Source organism: Oncorhynchus gorbuscha, linkage group LG13 (genome assembly GCF_021184085.1).
Source record: "Oncorhynchus gorbuscha isolate QuinsamMale2020 ecotype Even-year linkage group LG13, OgorEven_v1.0, whole genome shotgun sequence".
Classification (NCBI taxonomy): domain Eukaryota; kingdom Metazoa; phylum Chordata; class Actinopteri; order Salmoniformes; family Salmonidae; genus Oncorhynchus; species Oncorhynchus gorbuscha.
The window spans coordinates 58,928,584-58,951,795 of NC_060185.1; the positions used below are offsets into that span (position 1 = coordinate 58,928,584).

The following is a 23,212-nucleotide window of genomic DNA, read 5'->3' on the forward strand; positions in this document are numbered from 1 at the left end:
GAGATGATGTGCAGTATCTTGCAGGGATTTGTAGTCTTGCATGATTGTCGTATAACTTTAGACCGTCCCCTCGCCCATACCCGGGCGCGAACCAGGAGCCCTCTGCACACATCAACAACTCACACCCACGAAGCATCGTTACCCATCGCGCCACAAAAGCCACGGCCCTTGCAGAGCAAGGGGAACTACTACTTCAAGGTCTCAGAGCAAGTGACGTCACTGATTGAAACGCTATTTAGTGCGCACTACCGCTAACTAAGCTAGCTGTTTCACATCCGTTAAACCTACACGAAACAGCCCTTATTTTAAGTGTTTCTAAAATCCCTTATTGGAAAAATGAATGGTGGAAAAACAATTGGAACCATTTCCGTTGGATCGCTAGGTTTCATGGGTATTATGACACCTCCACTGTGGGTCTCTACTTTCCTCATGCAATGCGACACATCTCCTTTGCATACAGTTGATCAGGCTGTTGATTGTGGCCTGTGGAATGTTGTCCCACTCCTCTTCAATGGCTGTGCGAAGTTGCTGGTAATTGGCGGGAACTGGAACATGCTGTCGTACACATCGATCCAGAGCATCCCAAACATGCTCAGTGGGTAACATGTCTGGTGAGTATGCAGGCCATAGAAGAATTAGGACATTTTCAGCTTCCAGGAATTGTGCACAAATCGTTGTGACATGGGACTTTGCATTATCATGCTGAACCATGAGGTGATGGCAGGGGATGAATAACATGACAATGGCCATCAGTATCTCGTCACTGTATCTCTGTGCATTAAAATTTCCTTAGATAAAATTAAATTGTGTTCGTCTGTAGCTTATGCCTGCCCATACCATAACCCCACCACCATGGGGCACAATTGCACGCTCCCTCAACTTGAGACACCCGTGGCATTGTGCTGTTTTACACATTTTAGTGGCCTTTTATTGTCCCCAGCACAAGGTGCATTTGTTGAATCAGCTTGTCGATATGCCACACCTGTCTGGTATATGGATTATCTTGGAGAAATACGCACTAACAGGGATGTTAACAAATCTGTGCACAACATTTAAGATAAATAAGCTTTTTGTGAGTATGGAACATTTCCGGGATCTTTTATTTCAGCTCATGAAACAAGGGACCAACACTTTACATGTTGAGTTTATATTTTTGTTCATTGTATATAATACCATATTTCTTTGTGAGAAAACCATCAGTAGAGTTGAAAATGCAAATGTATTTTGCCTTTGGTACATCACAGCCTTTAATCTGCAACAAGTCATTTGATGGAAACATAACTCTGCAGTATATTATTTTTATGTGGATTTTAAAATATTTGCATGAAAATCTATTGCCAATGGGATCGAAACCTACCTACAGCTGGTTACATGTATTGGAGGTAGGCCTATATGCTATGGTGCGTTCAGTGTTGGATGTCCGTTCAAAATATGTTTCCCTAGTTCCCAGTTGTTTTGTACTCGGAAATCTCTGATTTCAGTGCGTTCAGGACAACTGGGAACACGGGAAGAAACGAGCTCCAACTCGGGAACTCAAGACTCTCTTTAGAACTCCAATTTTCAGACTTGAAGATCACTGACGTCATGATTTTACCTCGTATTTCCCCAAATCCCAGTTGTCTTGAACGTACCAATAGTCCACGGAAAAATGGACCAGGTAGAAAGTTTGACATTACCGAGTTTCCTTGTTGCGATTATTACACGAACGCAGTAATAGCCCACATTTCTGGGAGGTACAGACCTATCCCACAATTCACTCCGGAACATGTATTCTATGGTGCCGAGGAAGACTATAAATATGCACGTGCCCAACCAACGGTCTTTTTTGTTGCAGACATGAGAAGGAAAGGAGGTCAGTTTTCGTTTATGGCAATAGTTGCTTGCGTTTATGGAACTTGGAATGGAGCCAGTTGTTGGCTGGCTAGCCTTGCTCCTGCGGTTATTTTCTTTTCGCAATGAAGTAGCTATTTAACGTTACCAAGTGAACATCGGAAGAATGGAGTTTTAGTCGTCAGGCAAGACAAATGGCTAAAGCATTAAGTTGTAAGGAAGCTCCTAGCTAAACAATAAACAAAAAAATGCTAAAGCAATGCTACCTCTAGCACTGGCTAAAATATATCTAGATAAGTAATTTAAAATTACGTCCAGCTAACTCGTTTAGCAAACAGTTGTTGCATTGGCAGCCATTTACTAGTTTTGGCGATAGGTTTGCAAGGCAAACTAGCCTGTAAAATGACTGACACGTTTAACATGCAAGGCCTAGATGACACGTGGTGGCATGCAAAAGATGGGCCTAGTTAAATACTGTAGCCAAGCTGGCTAGCCAATTGTTAAAACCGAGATGGATACCATTTTGTTTTGATGCAATAACGTTGTCGCAACTCATATATACCATGTCTTTACCCTCACAGGTTGTGCCACCATTCAGGTCTTCAGACATGGGAGGGCTGCAAATGGGAATAACACGATCCCCCTTCAAGGTAGTTGTCTCCCACATCCTTACATTAAAAATGAAAGTATAATTAGGTTTTCGTGATTGGGTTTTATTAATCCAGCGGTAGTCAGCTGTACAGGCCAGGCAATGCCTGAACTAGTGTTACACTGCTGGAAGAGGAAGGCTCTGCTAACGTGGCCTGGTCCAGCAGACGCTGTTTTAGTGGCTGTTGGTACTGAGCTGTAGCAGAGCTGTGCCCTTCTGAGAGTGGTCTGCACCTACACACGGGTGCAGCCCTAGTAGAAGTGTTAACAAATATACCATTAAAGCAATCCATATGTGTAGATACTTTATTTTAAGTCCTGACATTAATGACCTCATCCTTTCCTTTGCATTTCATGCAAGCATGCGGACTGAGTTAATTGCATCAACTCTTAATTAAGGTGAGCATAAATAACAATTTTGTTTATACAAATGTGATGTACTGTGCCATGATGCTTATTTAACACATCATTCTTATTGTATGGTGAAGATAATTAATTTTTAAAAAACTGAGCACTATTTTTAAGGCCTGTTACTGGTTACCAAATGTTTTGCATTGTTTCAGGTATTGTAAGTTGACCGTATCCTTTGCATTCTAGGAAAGCATGCGCAGTCAACTCCATTGAAGGTGATTCAACTCTAGTCAATGTGTTTTGAAGGTGAGGATGGCTCAGTAGTTATATCTAAACACCATGAACATGTACTGTGCATTGATGAGAGCGTTATAGCTTTAACCCAGCTTTCTTACTGTTGGTGAAGACATTATGTTCTAACTCTGAGCACAATTTCTAATGGCTGGTATTGTCTACACTATATTTATCTACTGCTCACTAAGGTTCTTATTCCTCTAATATAGACTAAGCATGGAACTGCTGGGACTGGATTGATGGTTAAATGGAAAGGTTATTAAAGGTGAGGATGGGAATTGTTATAGCTAAACATGTACTGTGCACTGATGAGAGCTTTTACAGCTTTAACCCAGCTTTCTTACTGTTGGTGAAGACTTTTAAACTCTGAGCACAATGTAAAATGGTTAATATTTACATTGTAGTCCTACATGACTTTAGTCATTTTATTCATTTGCATTTCAGGAAAAAACAAAATTTGGTGGACTGCTTGCATTTCAGCAGGAAAGTATCCAGGTAAACTCCATAGCTGATTCTGAATTATTATAGCTACAATAACATGTACTGTGCACAGAGCTTTATCGCTTTAACCCAGCTCAACTGTTGACTTTGTAACGATATTATGTGCACATCCCCAATGTCTGTTACTGTATACATTGTATGTGAAGGTAATGTACTATAATGTCTACATTGATTTTGAAACCCTAGTGCTATCATGAAAATGCACTGTGCGGTGATGAGAGCTTTATAGCTTTAACCCAGCTTTCTTACTGTTGGTGAAGACACTATGTTCTAACTCTGAGCACAATTTGTAATGGCTGTTATGGCCTCTAAATTGTATTTGTATACTATATATAAATATTATTTTTATATTAGACTAAGATTATTCTTAACTTCCTGTCTTTGCATTTCAGGAATACGTGTGTGTTTGACATTCAATAGAGTTGAAGCATAGGTGAGGATGGTTAAGAATTGTATCTTAATAAAATAAACATGTACTTGCAGTGAGTATCACCTACTTGTTGTTTAGTGCAGAATCTATCTAACCCTCAGCACAGTTCTTTCCTGAATTGCTCACTGTCTACATTCTCGTGTTTGTCTTCCTAAGACAGAAAAAGCAGGAAGCTGCTTGGACAGTAATTGATGCCTGAACTTTATTCAAATTAATGTACCTATAAGATCTTAAGGCAGTTTATATACCTTTTTTTTCAGGGAGAATAGAACATGACTTCAATTCATGTAGTTGATCTACAACAATCTGACTAGTAGAGCTGAGATGCTTGCATTTGCAATATGTTGAATGTATATTGTGTCAACAGGATTGTTTCTTTCTGGACTTGAGTGGGGAACTGAATGTTACATCCTGCAGATTCACAACTCCAGGCCAGACTGTTTGGCTCAGCCGCCACCAGCTGTGTTCACATGGCCCTTTGATACATCTAACCCCGGAGTGTCACTGCATAATCCTCTTGTCTTGCAATGTCAGTGGTTTCTAAACAAATGTACCACGTAATGAATTGAATGTATGGTCCCAACTGCATAGACAGTGGAACTGTGTCAAGTGGTGAACAATAAAATAGATTTTTGTAAATGGGTCTTGTTTTTAATTATAATTGATTTTGGTTAATAGCATTGAGGTTTCTATTGATAACCAAATGATCTTTTAACAAACAGGCTGGGGATTTGACTAATGGTTATAGTGAAGAACTGTAGTTCTTACTTTGATGGCAGCTTGTTATATAACCAAACCAGGGCCATGTTGAGTAACTGACTGTTGCAGATACATTTTAATGGATGTTGATGTAATTGCCTATTCTACATGTTTTCTACATGGGCTAGTTCTAGCTGAACAGCCTGTTCTGACCCCCACCCTAAATTGCCTGCCATGTATCCCTCTAGGGGAGGGAGAATGTAGACTTACTATATACACAATGAAGTTATACATATTGTGTAGGACTTTCTTTCTAAATATATATCCACTTTGTGGACGTTTAACTGGTAGGCCTGAACACTAACATACTACTTACAAGGATCAGTTGTGGAGTGGTGCCAGGAAATGACTTTAATATCAATTAAACAAAAGAGCTGATTTTCGACTTTTGGAAACTGCAGCGAGAGCACGCCGTCTACATCGAGGGTGAAGAGCTTCATGTTCCTGATGTGTGCACATCCCTGACAACCCGAAATCATCCGTCCACACAGATGGTGTGAAGGTACAACAGTCAACTCAGGCAGAAGTTGAGGCTTTGCCCCTCAAACCCATAGGGACTTCTACAGATGCACAGTCGAGAGCATCCTGTTGGACTGTGTTGCAGCCTAGTACAGCATTTGCACCGTCTGCAACTGCAGGGCGTTGTGGTCAGCCCAACGCATCGCTGGCGGCTTGTTCACCCCGCAACTATCTGGAAGGCGGAACCCGTACAGGTGCATCAAAGCTGGAACCAAGTGACAGGAAAACGCCTTATCCAGGCTATCAGAATGTTAGTCATCGCTAGCCTTCCCTGGACTTAATTGTTGCTAGCTGCCACCCGGTACTCTTCCCTGTACGTTTAAAAACTGCTGCCCTATATGTGTGCACAATCATTGAACACTGGTCACTGTATACCCACTTCCTATCTATACTGAACAAAAACATAAATGCAACAATTTCATAGGAAATCAGTTGATTGAAATAAAATCAATAGGCCCTAATCTATAGATTTAACAAGACTGGGCAGTGGCGCAACCATGGGTGGGCCTGGGAGGGAATAGGCCCATCCACTTGGGTTCCAGGCCCAACCAGTCAATGAGTTTTTTTCCCCACAAAAGGGCAAATATTCCTCAGCAAGCACACCCCTTCCTCAGACGATCTCACAGGTGAAGAAGCAAGATGTGGAGGTCCTGGGCAGTGTGGTTTCACGTGGGCCGTGGTTGTGAGGCCAGTTTGAGGTACTGGCAAATTCTCTGAAATGTTGAGGTGGCTTATGGTAGAGAAATTAACATTGAATTATCTGGCAACAGCTTTGTTGGATATTCCTGCAGTCAGCATGCCAATTGCACGCACCCTCAACTTGAGACATCTGTGGCATTGTGTTGTGTGACAAAACTGCACATTTTAGTGGCCTTTTATTGTCCCCAGCACAAGGTGCACATGTGTGAAGATCATGCGGTTTAATCTTGGTATATCACACCTGTCAGGAGGATGGATTATCTTGACAAAGGAGAAATGCTCACTAACAGGGATCTAGACATATTTGTGCATAACATTTGAGAGAAATAAGCTTTTTATGCGAATGTAACATTTCTGGGATCTTTCATTTCAGCTCATGAAACATGTGACCAACACTTTACATGTTGCATTTATATTTTTGTTCAGTATATATACTGTATTCTAGTCAAGGCTGATCCTATATAACTACTGCAGTACACGCCTTTTCTATTCATATACTGTCTATATACACATTATTTACATATATACTGTATATATTTATATTCTGGACTCTGACATTGCTTGTTCTGATATTTCTTCAATTCTTTCTTTTCATTTTTTGTGTATTGTCTTGTATTGTTAGGTGTTACTGCACTGTTGGATCTAGAAACATAAGCATTTCACTGCACCTGTGATAACATTCCGCAAAATATGTATATATGACCAATACATTTTGATTTGATACCGTGTGTACGGTCGTGGCCAAAAATTTTGAGAATGACATGTATTCATTTTCACAAAGTCTGCTGCCTCAGTGTCTTTGGATATTTTTGTCAGATGTTACTATGGAATACTGCAGTATAATTACAAGCATTTCATGTGTGAAAGGCTTTTATTGACAATTACATGAAGTTGATGCAGAGTCAATATTTGCAATTTCTTTTTGTTTTGTTTTGAATTTGACACCCTTTTCTCCCCAATTTCATGGTATCCAATTGTTAGTAGTTACTATCTATTCTCATCGCTACAACTCCCATAAGGGCTCGGGAGAGACGAAGGTCGAAAGCCATGCGTCCTCCAAATCACAACCCAACCAACCATGCGCACTGCTTATTAACACAGCGCGCATCCAACCCGGAAGCCAGAAGCACCAATGTGTTGGAGGAAACACAGTGCACCTGGCGACCTGGTTAGCTCGCACTGCGCCCGGCCCGCCACAGGAGTCGCTAGGGCGCGATGAGACAAGGATATCCCTACCGGCCAAACCCTCCCTAACCCGGACGACGCTATGCCAATTGTGCGTCGCCCCACGGACCTCCCGGTCGCGGCCAGCTGCGACAGAGCCAGCCACGACCAGAGTCTCTGGTGGCACAGCTAACATTGCGATGCAGTGCCCTAGACCACTGCACCACCTGGGAGGCCCCTTTAGGTGCAATCTTACTGGGAGCAATATCCTTGCCTGTGAAGCCCTTTTTGTGCAAAACAATGATGACTGCACGTGTTTCCTTGCAGGTAACCATGATTGACAGAGGAAGAACAATGATTCCGAGCACCACCCTCTTGAAGCTTCCAGTCTGTTATTCGAACTCAATCAGCATGGCAGAGTGATCTCCAGCCTTGTCCTCGTCAACACTCACACCTGTGTTAACGAGAGAATCACTGACATAATGTCAGCTGGTCCTTTTGTGGCAGAGCTGAAATGCAGTGGAAATGTTTTGGGGGGGATTCAGTTCATTTGCATGGCAAAGAGGGACATTGCAATTAATTGCAATTCATCTGATCACTCTTCATAACATTCTGGAGTATATGCTTTGTGAAAATGTATATTTGTGTCATTCTCAAAACTTTCGGACAGGACTGTAGAGGTCATGTGTGCTGCACATGAATTGAATCGACCCGACCCGGAGGGGGGCGCCCGTGCTTTGCTGCAGCGCAACGCTGTCCATGAGGAGCAGAGCTCGATCCGGTCCATGATTGGCCAATGGAATTCCACATCTGTTCTTGGAAACTTCTATGCTGCTCCTCATGGCAAAAGGATGCAGAAGGGCACACCAGGGATGAGGTGAGAGAAGTAAGCCCGAAAAAGAAGTAAACCCGAAAACTTGACCATTAGGCCTACATGTTATTTACCTTTTTTCGCGAGAACAGATTTGTTTGTTAAACGTTTTATTAGACAGTATTTTGCCGCGATGTCATTGATATGATATTGAAGTAAATTTGATTTACATTTCCCGCGTGGAGGATAACCTGAATACCAGTATACTTTATTGTACAAGACATTTGATTAATACGTCAGACTTTACAGTGAACCATTGTGTTTACAAACATTTTGTGGAAAGCATCTGCCTGGCAGAGGACAACACGTGAGTATGCCCACTAATCTGCGCTCTTCACTCAAATTGCGTGTGTATGATCATTAAATTATGTCAGTGTGGCTATGTCATTTAAACGTCATTGGGTCAACTCAATCAAGTCTCTTGATGTTATACGGTACTTTTGTCATTGAATACTCTATTTTGCCGATTTTCTTCAGAACAGACACAAACTGCAGTTTGCTGAGAATGTTCTCTAAGGACGGATGTCTGGCTGTGTGTACAGTGATATTAATGATTCTAACATCAAGCGAGGCTAGAGGTAAGATAAACTGCTTATTATCTTACTGTGGTGTTATTACATTGTAACATTGTCCCGCAAATAACCCAATGAAATGTGGAAAGAGTTATCATGTTTCGTCTGTCCTCATTGATGTACAAATACTTATGAAAATGGATATCCATATGAAAATCTGAATAATACATATGTGACTCACATTTTTGACAGATAATATAACCTTTTAAACGTTATTTTTTTGGCACCGTAGTCTGTTTCCACAGACTATTGTCAGTGAATTTGTTTGAGAATGTTTGTGTCTGCAACACTGAGAGACAGAGTCTACACTCCACCTAGAGTGACCTCTTCTATCACATGTTTAATTCACAGGAATTTATTTAACAATTCTGTGAACTCTACTTGGCTTCCAACCCCACATTCAAATTTGTCCTAAGGTCAACAGAAACAAAAAAATCCTCTCAGTGGTAATGTGTTTAATGATTAACTGCGCACCCAGAGAGAGTGGCCCTGTGCCGTGTTTACAGACAAAACACAGACCATGGGGCTGCACATAAATGTGGCTTTTGAAGAAGCCCAGTTTGCATCAGCGGAGGGAGGCCGTCAGAAACCAAACAAGCATGCCTTTTCTTGGAATCGTTGCAGGAATTTAGAGGTGCATATGTTTGTATCTCCTGCCAAGTTGAAGAGCAGTTAGCGTACATCAAAGCAGGGCTGATGACACCTACTGGGCTGTGTGCGTAAACCAGGGGAAGAGGTTTTGCTTTATGCAGCGAGGAGTTGTTTGCCAGGCCTCTGTGATCCTCTATTATACCCTGCTGACTTGTACTAGACTCAGGGTCACTGGCATTGCAATGTCCCCATGGGAAATATTCTTTTCACACCACTTCGATACCGAAGTGAGTTTTTTTTAGCAGGTTAGGAGACTGAGGTTAAGGTTAGGAAATGGGTTAGGGTTAGCGAAAATGCTCTCCTAACCTGCTTCGAAAATCACTTTGAATCGAAGTGGCATGAAAAGAGTGTGTCCCATGTCCCCATAGTGGCAGGAAATAGAAACTGCGCTCAACATGCAACGAGCCCAGTCGAAGGGGAATGGCTATTGGTTGTTTGATTTGAAACAATATTTTTATTTTGTATTGTAATATATATTCTACTGGAATTCCCTTTTGAGGTTAATATGGAAATTAATTGACTATGTGGATTTGAGTGTGATGCAAATGTTTCAAAATCAGGTTGAAGGATTTCTTGACCGTTTAAAAAACAACAACATTTTATTCAGTTCAGTATGACACCTGTGATATATTTTAAAAGTTGGCCCCTACTGTAGAATTATCAAACTATTGTGTCTCATGGTTTTAGTCTATGATCATCCAGGTGGGCTGTAACTAAAGCTACCTGATCACATTCAGAGAGGCCACCACCACCACAAGACTGCTGGGCAAATCAGATAGATCTTGACCTTACTCTGTGGAGTAATCAGTCCATTGTTTTCTCTGTTGACCCTGGTATCTGCTCACTGCACTTCTTTCACATTGTGTGGCTGTGTGTGTGTATGTGTGCTGGAGTGGGTGGGTGGTAGAAGGAAATGCACACACACAATCTGTGTTGTCCTTAGATTGCTCCTTTCCTTTCTGCCTTGTCGGAGTTATCCTAGGAATGCCATGTCAGAGCCCAGGACGTTATGCAGTGTGTGTCTCTCTCTGGCAATGTAGATAAAAGGTGTCATGTGGGACGTCTGAGTCTGGAATGGGTGCATTGTAAAGTGTTGCTTGTGATCCAGGTGAGAGATGCAGCCTATTGGGTTTCTTCTCAGTTTTAGGGATTGTTCTGGGCTAGCCTGATACACAAATACCTCTTGTTACTCCGGTGGGTCAGATCCAAAATTGACAATCCTAATTTCATTGAGATTTTTTTTCTCCCAGCAGAGAAAGTAATATTTTGAAGGGCTTCCACTTATCTGCATGAGTGTGCTTGACATAACTGTTATCATACAGCGTTTCCAGTTTCGCAATGAAGGTTTAATCCAAAGTTCAGTTTTCCCATTTTCACGGTAGGTATACTCAACTATTCAAAGTTATGACTCCCAAGAGTGCTATAAGCAGGGCTCGCGAGAGAAAGTCCAGGCACCATGCATGCGATTTGCCGCTGATAAAAACTAGTTCATGCCGGCTGGCCCTCAATGAATGAAGAGTGATGCAGGAGCTAGGCACCTTGGATGGGATACCATAGATACGCATTGACTGTGAGTGAGCCTCCCACAGGTGCTAAGGCTCTAGCTAGCCTAGCTGCCAACCCAATGCAGTTCAGCCCATCCCCCCCGGTGCTCACCTGTTCTCTCACCCAGCGTCATGGCTCTGTGCCGGGCTATCACAGCTCCAGGACCAGCCAGCCGTCTGCCGGACGTGCATGCTCAGATGGGCCTGGTGATTGCTGGCTCGGCTCTGAGCCGATTTGAAGGACCAAGTCAAGCAGACCGTATCAAAAGCTAATAAGTCAGAAGCCGTTTGATTTATGTACTTCCACTCAGCAGCACAAAACTCTCTGAAGAAACAGTGTTTCTATCTCAGACTCAGCGACAGCCACATGCTTCTTCTTTTTCCTTTTTTCTTTCTTGGACATCCATCAAAGAATCCGCCTTGCGCTGAAGCCTTTCAATCTGAAAATGGTTTTGAGGAGTCTATTTGGGGTTAAATGAGACATAGTAACATGCTGCATACTGCACGGTGAGGAAGTTTTTGTGTCATGGCCCATGGCCTCTCCTCTCAGAGACCTCACAGCACAGAAAGGCCTTCTGGCCACTCAAGATCCCTAAACAACCTTGTAACAACTTAATAAATACGAGATTATTGGATTCAACTGATAGGCCAGGAAATTAAGCCTGGCTTGTGGCTGTTTATTTCCAGTTCAGGTCATCCATCCTGTCAATGCTGCAATAAGCAGTAGTCTACTACTTAGTACACTCAGTGATGAAGTCTTCTGGGGCTGTAGTAGTACTAAACAGAGCTCCCTATCACTGCTGTGGGCCTCTCTCACCAGGTGTCATGCTCCTCCAGCTCATTAGGCAGATAATGGTGGATAATGTGGCACTGCAGGCCTCCTGCTTATCACAAAGCCTGGCTGCTGATTATACACAGCCTCTGCTGGAGCAATGGGGACTAACTGGAGACTGGGTTGGCCTCAGCAGCCTTTGATGGACAGCAGCTCAGTCTGACACAATTCCACTTGTTGAGTAAAATTCCAATTATATCTGTGATGAGTCCACAGTGTTCTGTCAGTTTTCCTCTGTAGCTCCCTTATCTTCAGAACATCATCAGTGCTCATCTCTTTCACTGATCCATCTGAGTGCTATTTGCTAGTACCTCTTCCAGCTGGATGTCTGATTCTGTGCAGGTTTGAACGTGTGCACACAGTTAAACAGTATCAGATGCCCGTCCAGTCTTCATACCGAGGACTTGACTGTTTCAGAAGAATGATTAGGTTTGCAAAAGGAGAGTATATTAATGGAAACGTTCAAATTTACCAGTAAACTACGAGATTTGATGTAATCTATTACAAGACATCTAGTGGCCCTTTTGGTTACCTCAGATTATCACAGGTGTCTGTTATAATCTCTGTCCCTCTGTGTGGATTTATCACATATAAAATATATGACATAATTAAATTACATGATTTTAAAATAAGAAATAGAATTATAAAGCTGTAAAGCACTGTCCTAAATATAAACCATAAACAGTGAATACCATTGGTGTTTAATATGAGGGTTTCAGCATGAAACATCCTTTCTATATATTTTTTTACAAACTAAGATTTATTTGACTATTTCAATATGCATTTGTTGGGAATGTTTTGGCGTCAAACTGGTGTCAGTTGGAAGTAGTTCCAATAGTTGGAAGTTGCAGAGTTAAATGAAAATAATTCCATTGTTGATTAAATGCTTTTTTTCATTAATTTGGCTATTTTCTCTTGAACCATATGGTCTATCTACTAGAAACTCATGGACAATATGGACACCGATATAATACATTAATACTGTATATTAATCAATGTTATTTTAAGTTATTCAAGTATACATTTCCAAAGTTTGATTTTCTTTTAATGTCACATCTTTTGTAATAATGGTCGGAACAAGGCGCAGCGTATGTAGAGTTCCACATATGTATTAACGACTAAAGTGAAACTTTAGCCAAGAGAAAACAAATAAAGAATAAACGAAACGTGACTAACAATGCAGTGCTAACGGGCAACTAAACATAAACAATATCCCACAGGTGGAAAAAATGCTACTTAAGTATTAGAGACAACGATAACCATCTGCCTCTAATTGGGAATCATACAAATCACCAACATAGAAAATAAACCTATAACCCCACATAGAAAATATAAACTAGAACAACACCCCAGTCACGCCCTGACCTACTCTACCATAGAAATAAAAGCTTTCTATGGTCAGGATGTGACATTTAATTACAAAATTACTGAAGATTCCGGTAACTTTGGTAAATTACTGGTAGCATTGCAACCCTACAGCAACCCTAATGTGGCTGATGTTTTAAATTATGTTTCATGGGTCAAGCATAGAAGAAAACTGTTTTTGTTGTTGTTGTCAATTTTGTAGATGGAGGGAACTCAAACCATTACTGTGGGCCTGGCCTATACAAGCATGTTGTCCACCATGATGACACTGCTTAAGGATTTGTCAGGTGTTACACAGTTACATTTTACAACACACATGCTCCCATTCAAAGTCAACACAAGCCCACCTCGTTTGCGATTGTATTTTAATGTACTTATTTTTTGGCCTGGGAACCGACAGCTTGGCTGATGCTCCTGACTGTGTGTGTTCTCTGGCTCCATAAAGCTTCGTTATTAGATTTGAACATGATTTTCATTGTGGCAGATCTCAGAGTGTGTGGTGCACAAACCAATGTGTTAACATCCGGCTCTTACAAGTCCACATGAACACAGCTTGCCAAACCTCATTTTGTATCTCTCACTCCATATTTTTTTTATGTTTGTTTTGAAGTAGGTCCCAGTCTTCTTTGTAGTTGTGATCTCTGTTAAACGTGTGCACTTAAAACAAGTCTGTGGTGTTTCGCGTGAGGGGAATGGAACTTTACGTAAACAAGGCAGTTAATGAGCTGCATTTGGTTTGAAACGTAATTGCTTGAGCACGGCTATTAGAGAAGTGTTTGGTATTTATAGTGGAGGCATAAAAAACACAAAGGTTAGCGGCGGGTGTTCAAACATTCCTCACCCTGGTTTAGATAAAGGCCCCACTCCGCTGGAGGTCAGCGAGATGTCATCTTGCGTGGACCCTGTTTGTGTGCTCTTTACCTACTTGAGCCCGGAACTGCACTGTTTGCACAGGTGGGAGAGGGCACCTTGGAGTGAATTGTTCTCTCCATTCCCGTGGACTTAACTTGTCGGAGCAGTGTGCTTGCACAAGACCAGTGAGGCTGAGTGTTCGTCACGAGCAATTTGTTCTTGATGTGGGGCCCCTCTTCCTAATGGAAGCTTGCTTTGTTGCAGTCTCTTTGTCCCTGGGTAAAGGTGGGATTACACAGCCTTTAACTAGGGGGATTTCAGAACCCTTCCAACCATCACCACTCCTCATAGCCCTACACTCTGGGCATTTTAAAATGTCACAGAAAAGAAGCAGGGAATATGCCCATTCCGTGCATTTGTCCCATTGACTCAGGGTAGTGGACGGCTTCTCTTTAGAATCGTGTGGTTTTCTCAGAACACCGACATTCCAGGCATTTAGAACCTGTGGCTCAACGGAAGGGCCTCCTTAATGGCTTTCATCCCCGGCTCTGCTGCTGCTTCACCCATTCAATGGCATGGCCCACTTCTGCCTGGCCCTGGTTCAGCGCCATAGGTTACACAATGTTCTGGGACTAAGCAGCAAAGAAAACATGCTCTACAACAAGGAAGACGGGCCTCTCTTCAGTCTGCTACCAATAAGTGGCCATACATAGAGCTTAATGTGTACCCGGATGAAAGAGAGAGAGGGAGCGCCCACCCGGCCCTACTCTGAGCCGACAGCAGCAGCAGGTTTGGGTAAAAGCAGTGGTGAGAGTGAGTATCACCACCTGGCATGTTCCTCCTTGGACCTGTGCTGCACGGTCTTGTCTGAGTGATTCTTATGCAAGCTGCCCTGCCCTCCCTGCCTAGTCTGCTCTGCTCTGGCACTCACATTCAGCAGTGACAGACAGACCAGCAGCCGCAGCAGTAGCTTGCTGGGTCGGTGAGTGTGAGCTACAGCCGAACATGTAAACATTACATACTGTGTATAGCGAGAGCCAAACCAGAATTAGGAACCATGCGTGAGATAATAGCTGTCTGTCGGTGTGGACTGTTGACACAAAGGGTTGTGCTTAATAAGCAGGTGCTCGTTATTTGTGACGGGGCCGGCGTTCTACAACATTACCCAGAATCCCTGTGGAGCTGTGGCTCTGTTTGTGTGGTCTGTGCTGCTGGTGGTCCAACCTGTGAGTGAACAGATACATGGGGGTCCCATACCACCACCACTGGGTAACTACAGGCCAAGGCTGTTGGTTGGGTTGTCTTACCCTCACAGCAGAGGAGAGCGGTGTTCCCAAATCTGATGGGAAACAACACAACTAGGGAATCTGAGCCTCTGTGATTCAGATAGAGTGTGTACATAGAGCGCCCAGTGCCCAAAACTCCCTCCTGTGACTCACATGAATTCCATTCACACTGAAATAAGAGATTAACATTTACATCTGCTCCAGTGAGAGTGTGTTAGGGCCAGTGGTATGGAAAGGAGAGTCAGAGGTGGGTACATCATTGCCCCCACACCGACCCAAACACCCAGCTACCCACATAGGCCTGGCGTCAGGGCCAACAGTCAGGCCTTGTGCCCTCTCCAGCTTCTGCATCAGTGGAGGTGGAGCGGGCATAGCCTTTGCTCCAACAACACGCCAGAGCTAAAAAGAGGCAGACACTCGACGCCACCCTCCAGAAATGTTAAATGGTTTGCTTTTGAGGAATGACCAGGTTTCTGTATTTTTTTCTAAGGTAGGGGAGAGTCTTCTTCCAAGATTCCAAGACGATGTTCTATGATGTCTGTCTGAGAGACAGCTGGGGGCTTGGATGAGCTCTAGCGGGGTGAGGTGGATGGATGGACATGGAGCCAATGAAAGAATGACAGATACACACTCTGCTAGGCATTTACATCCACACGGTGGAGTAGAAGAAGAGTGAGTGAGTGAAATGAAGCTGGAAGCCCAGAAAACAGTGACGTGCCCTCTACGCAAGTTTGTAGGTGCGACAGTTTTTATCAGGGCCTAAAATTAACACTGTCACCTGACAGATTTGGGTAGATTTAGGCAGTGTAAGATATCTATTTCTATTTTTGGTCAGGACTCCACAGTGCGAGCATTTCACTCGCATCTGTGAATAAAAATAGTCAAGTATGACCACGTAGTAAAGTAAATGCTGCAGTAGCTGTTTTCAAAGTATTTATGTTGTTTTGTTTCATAGCTGGTAAATTAATCGCACAAAGTCAAAGAACTACGAATCCTATATAGCCTATTCCACCTCGTGCTGCAAAATTACCTGGCTGGAGGCTGTGAAAAGCTGAGTGAAAGAAAGATTCATTTTTAGAAGCGCTGCGCACAGGCACAAAACTTGGTCTAATTTACTTGAAACGAAAGTCTACGGAAGTGAAATGTTGATCTTTTGTTCCTTGACTATTTACATGGTTTCAAATTAAATCAAACTTTATTTGCCACATGCGCCGAATACAACAAGTGTAGACTTTACCGTGAAATGCTTACTTACAAGCCCTTAACCAACAGTGTAGACTTTACCATGAAATGCTTACTTACAAGCCCTTAACAACAGTGTAGACTTTACCGTGAAATGTTTACTTACAAGCCCTTAACCAACAGTGCAGTTCAAGAAGAATAAAATATTTACCAAGTAGGCTAAAGTATAAAGTAATAATAAAAAGTAACACAATAAGAATATCAATAACGAGGCTATATACAGGGGGCACCGTTACTGAGTCAGTGTGCCGGGGTTCAGGCTAGTTGAGGTAATCTGTACATGTAGGTGGGGGCGAAATGACTATGCATAGGTAACAAACAAACAGAGAGTAGCAGCAGTGTACAAGAGGATGGGGGGTGAGAGGGGTTTCAATGTAAATTGTCTGGTGGCGATTTTTATGAATTGTTCAGCAGTCTAATGGCTTGGGGGTAGAAGCTGTTGAGGAGCCTTTTGGTCCTAGACTTGGCGCTCCAGTACCGCTTGCCGTGCGGTAACAGAGAAAACAGTCTATAACTTGGGTGACTGGAATCTCTGACAATTTTATGGGCTTTCCTCTGACACCGCCTATTATATAGGTCCTGGATGGCAGGAAGCTTGGCCCCAGGGATGTACTGGGCCGTTCCCACTACCCTCTGTAAGCTCCTTACGGTCAACTGCTGAGCAGTTGCCATACCAGGCGGTGATGCAACCGGTCAGGATGCTCTCAATGGTGCAGCTGTAGAACCATTTGAGGATCTGGGGGCGCATGCCAAATCTTTTCAGTCTCCACAACTGTCTTGGTATGTTTGAACCATGATAGTTCATTGGTGATGTGGATGTAACAGTATAACCGTCCCCTTGCCCATACCCAGGCGTGAACCAGGGACCCTCTGCACACATCAACAACAGTCACCCACAAAGCATCGTTACCCATCGCTCTACAAAAGCTGCGGCCCTTGCAGAGCAAGGGGAACTACTACTTCAAGCTCTCAGAGCAAGTGACATCACGGATTGAAACGCTATTTAGCGCGCACCACCGCTAACTAAGCTAGCCGTTTCACATCCGTTACATGGACACCAAGGAACTTGAAACTTTCGACCCGCTCCACTACAGCCTGTTTGTCCCGCCTTTTCCTGTTGTCCACAATTAGCTCCTTTGTCTTGCTCACATTGAGGGAGAGGTTGTTCTCCTGGCACCTCACTGCCAGTTCTCTGACCTCCTCCCTATAGGTTGTCTCATCGTTGTCGATGATCAGACTGTTGTGTCATTAGCAAACCTAATGATGGTGTTGGAGTCGTGTTTGGCCACTCAGTCGTGGGTGAACAGGGAATACAGGTGGGGACTATGTACACACTCCTGAGAGGCCCAGTGTTAAGGATCAGCGTGACAGACTTGTTGTTGCCTACTCTTACCACCTGGGGTGGCCTGTCAGGAAGTCCAGGATCCCAGTTGCAGAGGGAGGTGTTTAGTCCCAGAGTCATTAGCTTAGTGATGAGCTTCGTGGGCACTATGGTGTTGAACGCTGAGCTGTAGTCAATGAATGGCATTCTCACATAGGTGTTCCTTTAGTCCAGGTGAGAAAGGGCAGTGTGGAGTGCGATTGAGATTGCGTCATCTGTGGATCTGTTGGGGCGGTGTCGCGTTCTGACCTTAGTTCTTTTGTTATGTCTTTGTTTTAGTATGGTCATGGCGTGAGTTGGGTGGGTTGCCGGTCAGTCAGGAGCTGCCAGAGCTGCCAGAGCCGTTCCCACTACCCTCTGTAAGCTCCTTACGGTCAACTGCTGAGCAGTTGCCATACCAGGCGGTGATGCAACCGGTCAGGATGCTCTCAATGGTGCAGCTGTAGAACCATTTGAGGATCTGGGGGCGCATGCCAAATCTTTTCAGTCTCCACAACTGTCTTGGTATGTTTGAACCATGATAGTTCATTGGTGATGTGGATGTAACAGTATAACCGTCCCCTTGCCCATACCCAGGCGTGAACCAGGGACCCTCTGCACACATCAACAACAGTCACCCACAAAGCATCGTTACCCATCGCTCTACAAAAGCTGCGGCCCTTGCAGAGCAAGGGGAACTACTACTTCAAGCTCTCAGAGCAAGTGACATCACGGATTGAAACGCTATTTAGCGCGCACCACCGCTAACTAAGCTAGCCGTTTCACATCCGTTACATGGACACCAAGGAACTTGAAACTTTCGACCCGCTCCACTACAGCCTGTTTGTCCCGCCTTTTCCTGTAGTCCACAATTAGCTCCTTTGTCTTGCTCACATTGAGGGAGAGGTTGTTGTCCTGGCACCTCACTGCCAGTTCTCTGACCTCCTCCCTATAGGTTGTCTCATCGTTGTCGATGATCAGACTGTTGTGTCATTAGCAAACCTAATGATGGTGTTGGAGTCGTGTTTGGCCACTCAGTCGTGGGTGAACAGGGAATACAGGTGGGGACTATGTACACACTCCTGAGAGGCCCAGTGTTAAGGATCAGCGTGACAGACTTGTTGTTGCCTACTCTTACCACCTGGGGGTGGCCTGTCAGGAAGTCCAGGATCCCAGTTGCAGAGGGAGGTGTTTAGTCCCAGAGTCATTAGCTTAGTGATGAGCTTCGTGGGCACTATGGTGTTGAACGCTGAGCTGTAGTCAATGAATGGCATTCTCACATAGGTGTTCCTTTAGTCCAGGTGAGAAAGGGCAGTGTGGAGTGCGATTGAGATTGCGTCATCTGTGGATCTGTTGGGGCGGTGTCGCGTTCTGACCTTAGTTCTTTTGTTATGTCTTTGTTTTAGTATGGTCATGGCGTGAGTTGGGTGGGTTGCCGGTCAGTCAGGAGCTGCCAGAGCTGCCAGAGCCGTTCCCACTACCCTCTGTAAGCTCCTTACGGTCAACTGCTGAGCAGTTGCCATACCAGGCGGTGATGCAACCGGTCAGGATGCTCTCAATGGTGCAGCTGTAGAACCATTTGAGGATCTGGGGCGCATGCCAAATCTTTTCAGTCTCCACAACTGTCTTGGTATGTTTGAACCATGATAGTTCATTGGTGATGTGGATGTAACAGTATAACCGTCCCCTTGCCCATACCCAGGCGTGAACCAGGGACCCTCTGCACACATCAACAACAGTCACCCACAAAGCATCGTTACCCATCGCTCTACAAAAGCTGCGGCCCTTGCAGAGCAAGGGGAACTACTACTTCAAGCTCTCAGAGCAAGTGACATCACGGATTGAAACGCTATTTAGCGCGCACCACCGCTAACTAAGCTAGCCGTTTCACATCCGTTACATGGACACCAAGGAACTTGAAACTTTCGACCCGCTCCACTACAGCCTGTTTGTCCCGCCTTTTCCTGTAGTCCACAATTAGCTCCTTTGTCTTGCTCACATTGAGGGAGAGGTTGTTGTCCTGGCACCTCACTGCCAGTTCTCTGACCTCCTCCCTATAGGTTGTCTCATCGTTGTCGATGATCAGACTGTTGTGTCATTAGCAAACCTAATGATGGTGTTGGAGTCGTGTTTGGCCACTCAGTCGTGGGTGAACAGGGAATACAGGTGGGGACTATGTACACACTCCTGAGAGGCCCAGTGTTAAGGATCAGCGTGACAGACTTGTTGTTGCCTACTCTTACCACCTGGGGGTGGCCTGTCAGGAAGTCCAGGATCCCAGTTGCAGAGGGAGGTGTTTAGTCCCAGAGTCATTAGCTTAGTGATGAGCTTCGTGGGCACTATGGTGTTGAACGCTGAGCTGTAGTCAATGAATGGCATTCTCACATAGGTGTTCCTTTAGTCCAGGTGAGAAAGGGCAGTGTGGAGTGCGATTGAGATTGCGTCATCTGTGGATCTGTTGGGACGGTGTCACGTTCTGACCTTAGTTCTTTTGTTATGTCTTTGTTTTAGTATGGTCATGGCGTGAGTTGGGTGGGTTGCCGGTCAGTCAGGAGCTGCCAGAGCCGCCGGTCAGTCAGGAGCTGCCAGAGCCGTCCGTTACTCCGGTGCTGCCGGAATCGCCCTTGACTCCGGAGCTGCCGGAATCTCCCGTCCATTTGGCACCCATTGCTAGGGTCCCCAGTCCGAGGTCGGCGGCGAGGGTCGCCGCTTTAAAGAGGCCATGGAGGCGGGTTAAAAGGCGGACAAAGACTATGGTGCAGTGGGGTCCACGTCCCGCGCCAGAGCCGCCAACGCGGACAGACACCCACCCAGACCCTCCCCTATAGGTTCAGGTTTTGTGGCCGGAGTCCACACCTTTGGGGTAGGGGGGGGGGTACGGTCACGTTCTGACCTTAGTTCCTTTGTTATGTCTTTGTTTTAATATGGTCAGGGCGTAAGTTGGGTGGGTTGTCTATGTTCTTTTTTCTTAATTTGGGATTTCTGTGTTTGGTCTGGTATGGTTCTCAATCAGAGGCAGCTGTCAATCATTATCCCTGATTGAGAACCATACTTAGGTAGCCTGATTTCACGTTTGAGTTGTGGGTGATTGTTTCCTGTGTCTGTTCGAGCAAAACCATCCTGTAGTGTAGAATCTGCATCATCTGACCACTTCCGTATTGAGCGAGTCACTGGTACTTCCTGCTTTAGTTTTCGCTTGTAAGCAGGGAGGATATAATTGTGGTAAGATTTGCCAAATGTATAAATCTCTGTGTGATGAGTAAAGGTGGTCTAGGATTTATTTATATGTGACATGCTGGTAAAAATTTTGTAAAAACTGATTTAAGTTTGCCTGCATTAATGTCCCCGGCCACTAGGAGCATTTTGGGTGAGCATTTTCTTCTTTGCTTATGGCCTTATAGAGTTGGTTGAGAGCAGTCTTAGTGCCAGCATCACTTTGTGGTGGTAAATAGACGGCTACGAATAATACAGATGAGAACTCTCTTGGTAGATAGTGTGTTTGACAATTTATCATGAAGTACTCTACCTCAGGCGAGCAATGCCTCGAGACTTCTTTAATATTGGGCATTGCATACCAGTCGTTATTAACAAAAGACACACACCCCCACCCCTCGTCTTACCAGAGGTAGCGTCTCTGTTCTGCCGGTGCATGGAAAATCCCACCAGCTCTATATTGTCTGTTTCTTCGTTCAGCCACGTCTCGGTGAAACATAAGATGTTACAGTTTTAATGTACTGTTGGTAGGATAATCTGAATAGTAAGTCATAAATTTTATTTTCTAACAATTGCACATTAGCAAGGAGAATGGAAGGCATTGGGAGTTTACTCGCTAGTCTCCGGCTTCTCAGAAGGATCTCCGATCTGCGTCCCCTTTTCCGACGTCTTTTCTTCACGCAAAAGGCATGGATCTGGGCCTGTTCCAGTGAAAGCAGGATATCCTTCTCGTCAAACTCGTTAAAGGAAAAAGTTTATTCTAGTCCACAGTGAGTAATTGCTTTTCTGATGTCCAGAAGTTCTTTTCGGACATAAGCAACATTATGTAAACAGCAACATTATGTAAACAATAAGTTTAAAAAAATAATTTACACAAAACGCAAAAAGAATATCTAAATCCACAATTGGTTGGGAGAATGTAAAACGTCAGCCATGTTCTTCGGCGGCATCTTTGGTTCACAAGCTAGGTTATTTTTCTATGTTTGAGTTTCAACTGCTAGGGAAGAGAAGACAACTCCTTTAAGTACTAGTCAGACACAGTCTCACAGGCACAAATGTGACTCGATTTGCAATACCACAGTCGTAACCACCCATTTTTGATATTTTGAAATTAAACAATATACCATATTACTTCTTATTAGTAATACATGTATTGTTTTAGAAACATTAACAATCATGCTAATCGCTTTTTTTGGTGTTTTTGCAAAAATAAAATATTTTGGCTGCTGGACCAAAAAGTTAATTTTATGCCCTGGCTTTTATTAAATTCACAATTTTACCGCTCTCACGTGCACATTTCTGCCCAATATAAACCAACAATGTCCTACCTTTTGTAACATTTCTGACTATGCTAAAATATTTTCTGCAGAATCTCAAGAGTTCTTAAAAGTTCTAGGTAAAGTCTCCCCTTATCTCAGCTCACTGGTCACCATAGCAGCACCCACCTGTAGCACGCGCTCCAGCAGGTATATCTCTCTGGTCACCCCCGAAGCCAATTCCTCCTTTGGCCGCCTCTCCTTCCAGTTATCTGCTGCCAATGACGGGAACGAACTACAAAACTCTCTGAAACTAGAAACACTTATCTCCCTCACTAGCTTTAAGCTCACAGATTACTGCACCTGTACATAGCCCATTTATACTTTAGCCCAAACAACTACCTCTTCCCCTACTGTATTTATTTATTTATTTATTTTGCTCCTTTGCACCCCATTATTTCTATTTCTTCTTTGCACATTCTTCCACTGCAAATCAACCATTCTAGTGTTTTACTTGCTATATTGTATTTACCTCGCCATCATGGCGTTGTTTTGCCTTTACCTCCCTTACCTCACCTCATTTGCTCACATTGTATATTGACTTATTTTTCTACTGTATTATTGATTGTATGTTTGTTTTACTCCATGTGTAACTGTGTTGTTGTATGTGTCGAACTGCTGTGCTTTATCTTGGCCAGGTCGCAATTGTAAATGAGAACTTGTTCACAACTTGCCTACCTGGTTAAATAAAGGTGAAATATATATATATACATTTTTTTTTAAAGAGTTCTTAAACCAGGTGCAACTCAGTTGCTGCTCAACAGTAACAGCTACCTAGTAGATGGAAAAGGAAGGTAGATAGAAAAGGAAGGTAGATGGAAAAGGAAGGTAGCTAGCTAGTAGGTAGGTATCATTTTCTATGGAATGTTTTTCATATGACTGAAGTCATCTGTGTAAACTGCTGATCTGGACA

General features: G+C 43.8%; 1 protein-coding gene, 1 long non-coding RNA gene and 1 other non-coding gene across 5 annotated transcripts in view; all 3 read left to right on the plus strand.

Moving 5' to 3' along the window:
• Nucleotides 1-1,802: 1,802 nt before the first annotated feature.
• LOC123994031 lies at nt 1,803-4,693 on the plus strand. 2 transcript variants are annotated; one of them, XR_006831562.1, is made up of 8 exons: nt 1,803-1,852; nt 2,412-2,480; nt 2,840-2,877; nt 3,076-3,135; nt 3,333-3,388; nt 3,568-3,618; nt 4,017-4,057; nt 4,422-4,693. It is a non-coding gene; the product is annotated as an uncharacterized LOC123994031 (long non-coding RNA). The 2 variants fall into 2 exon arrangements; XR_006831563.1 differs by lacking the exon at nt 1,803-1,852 and adding an exon at nt 1,874-2,043.
• LOC123994277 lies at nt 2,551-2,750 on the plus strand. Its single transcript, XR_006831621.1, has one exon. It is a non-coding gene; the product is annotated as a small nucleolar RNA SNORA74 (small nucleolar RNA).
• A 3,362-nt stretch (nt 4,694-8,055) lies between the features above and the next one.
• Nucleotides 8,056-23,212, plus strand: part of LOC123993206 (fibroblast growth factor receptor-like 1) — a 97,875-nt gene continuing 82,718 nt past the window's right edge. Inside the window, exons 1-2 of one of the 2 annotated variants that reach the window (XM_046295092.1) lie at nt 8,056-8,373; nt 8,544-8,644. In XM_046295092.1, coding sequence (XP_046151048.1) covers nt 8,572-8,644 — 73 coding nt within the window. In that variant the 5' untranslated portion in view covers nt 8,056-8,373; nt 8,544-8,571. The remainder of the gene's footprint in view (nt 8,374-8,543; nt 8,645-23,212) is intronic. The other variant, XM_046295093.1, reaches the window with a different exon arrangement.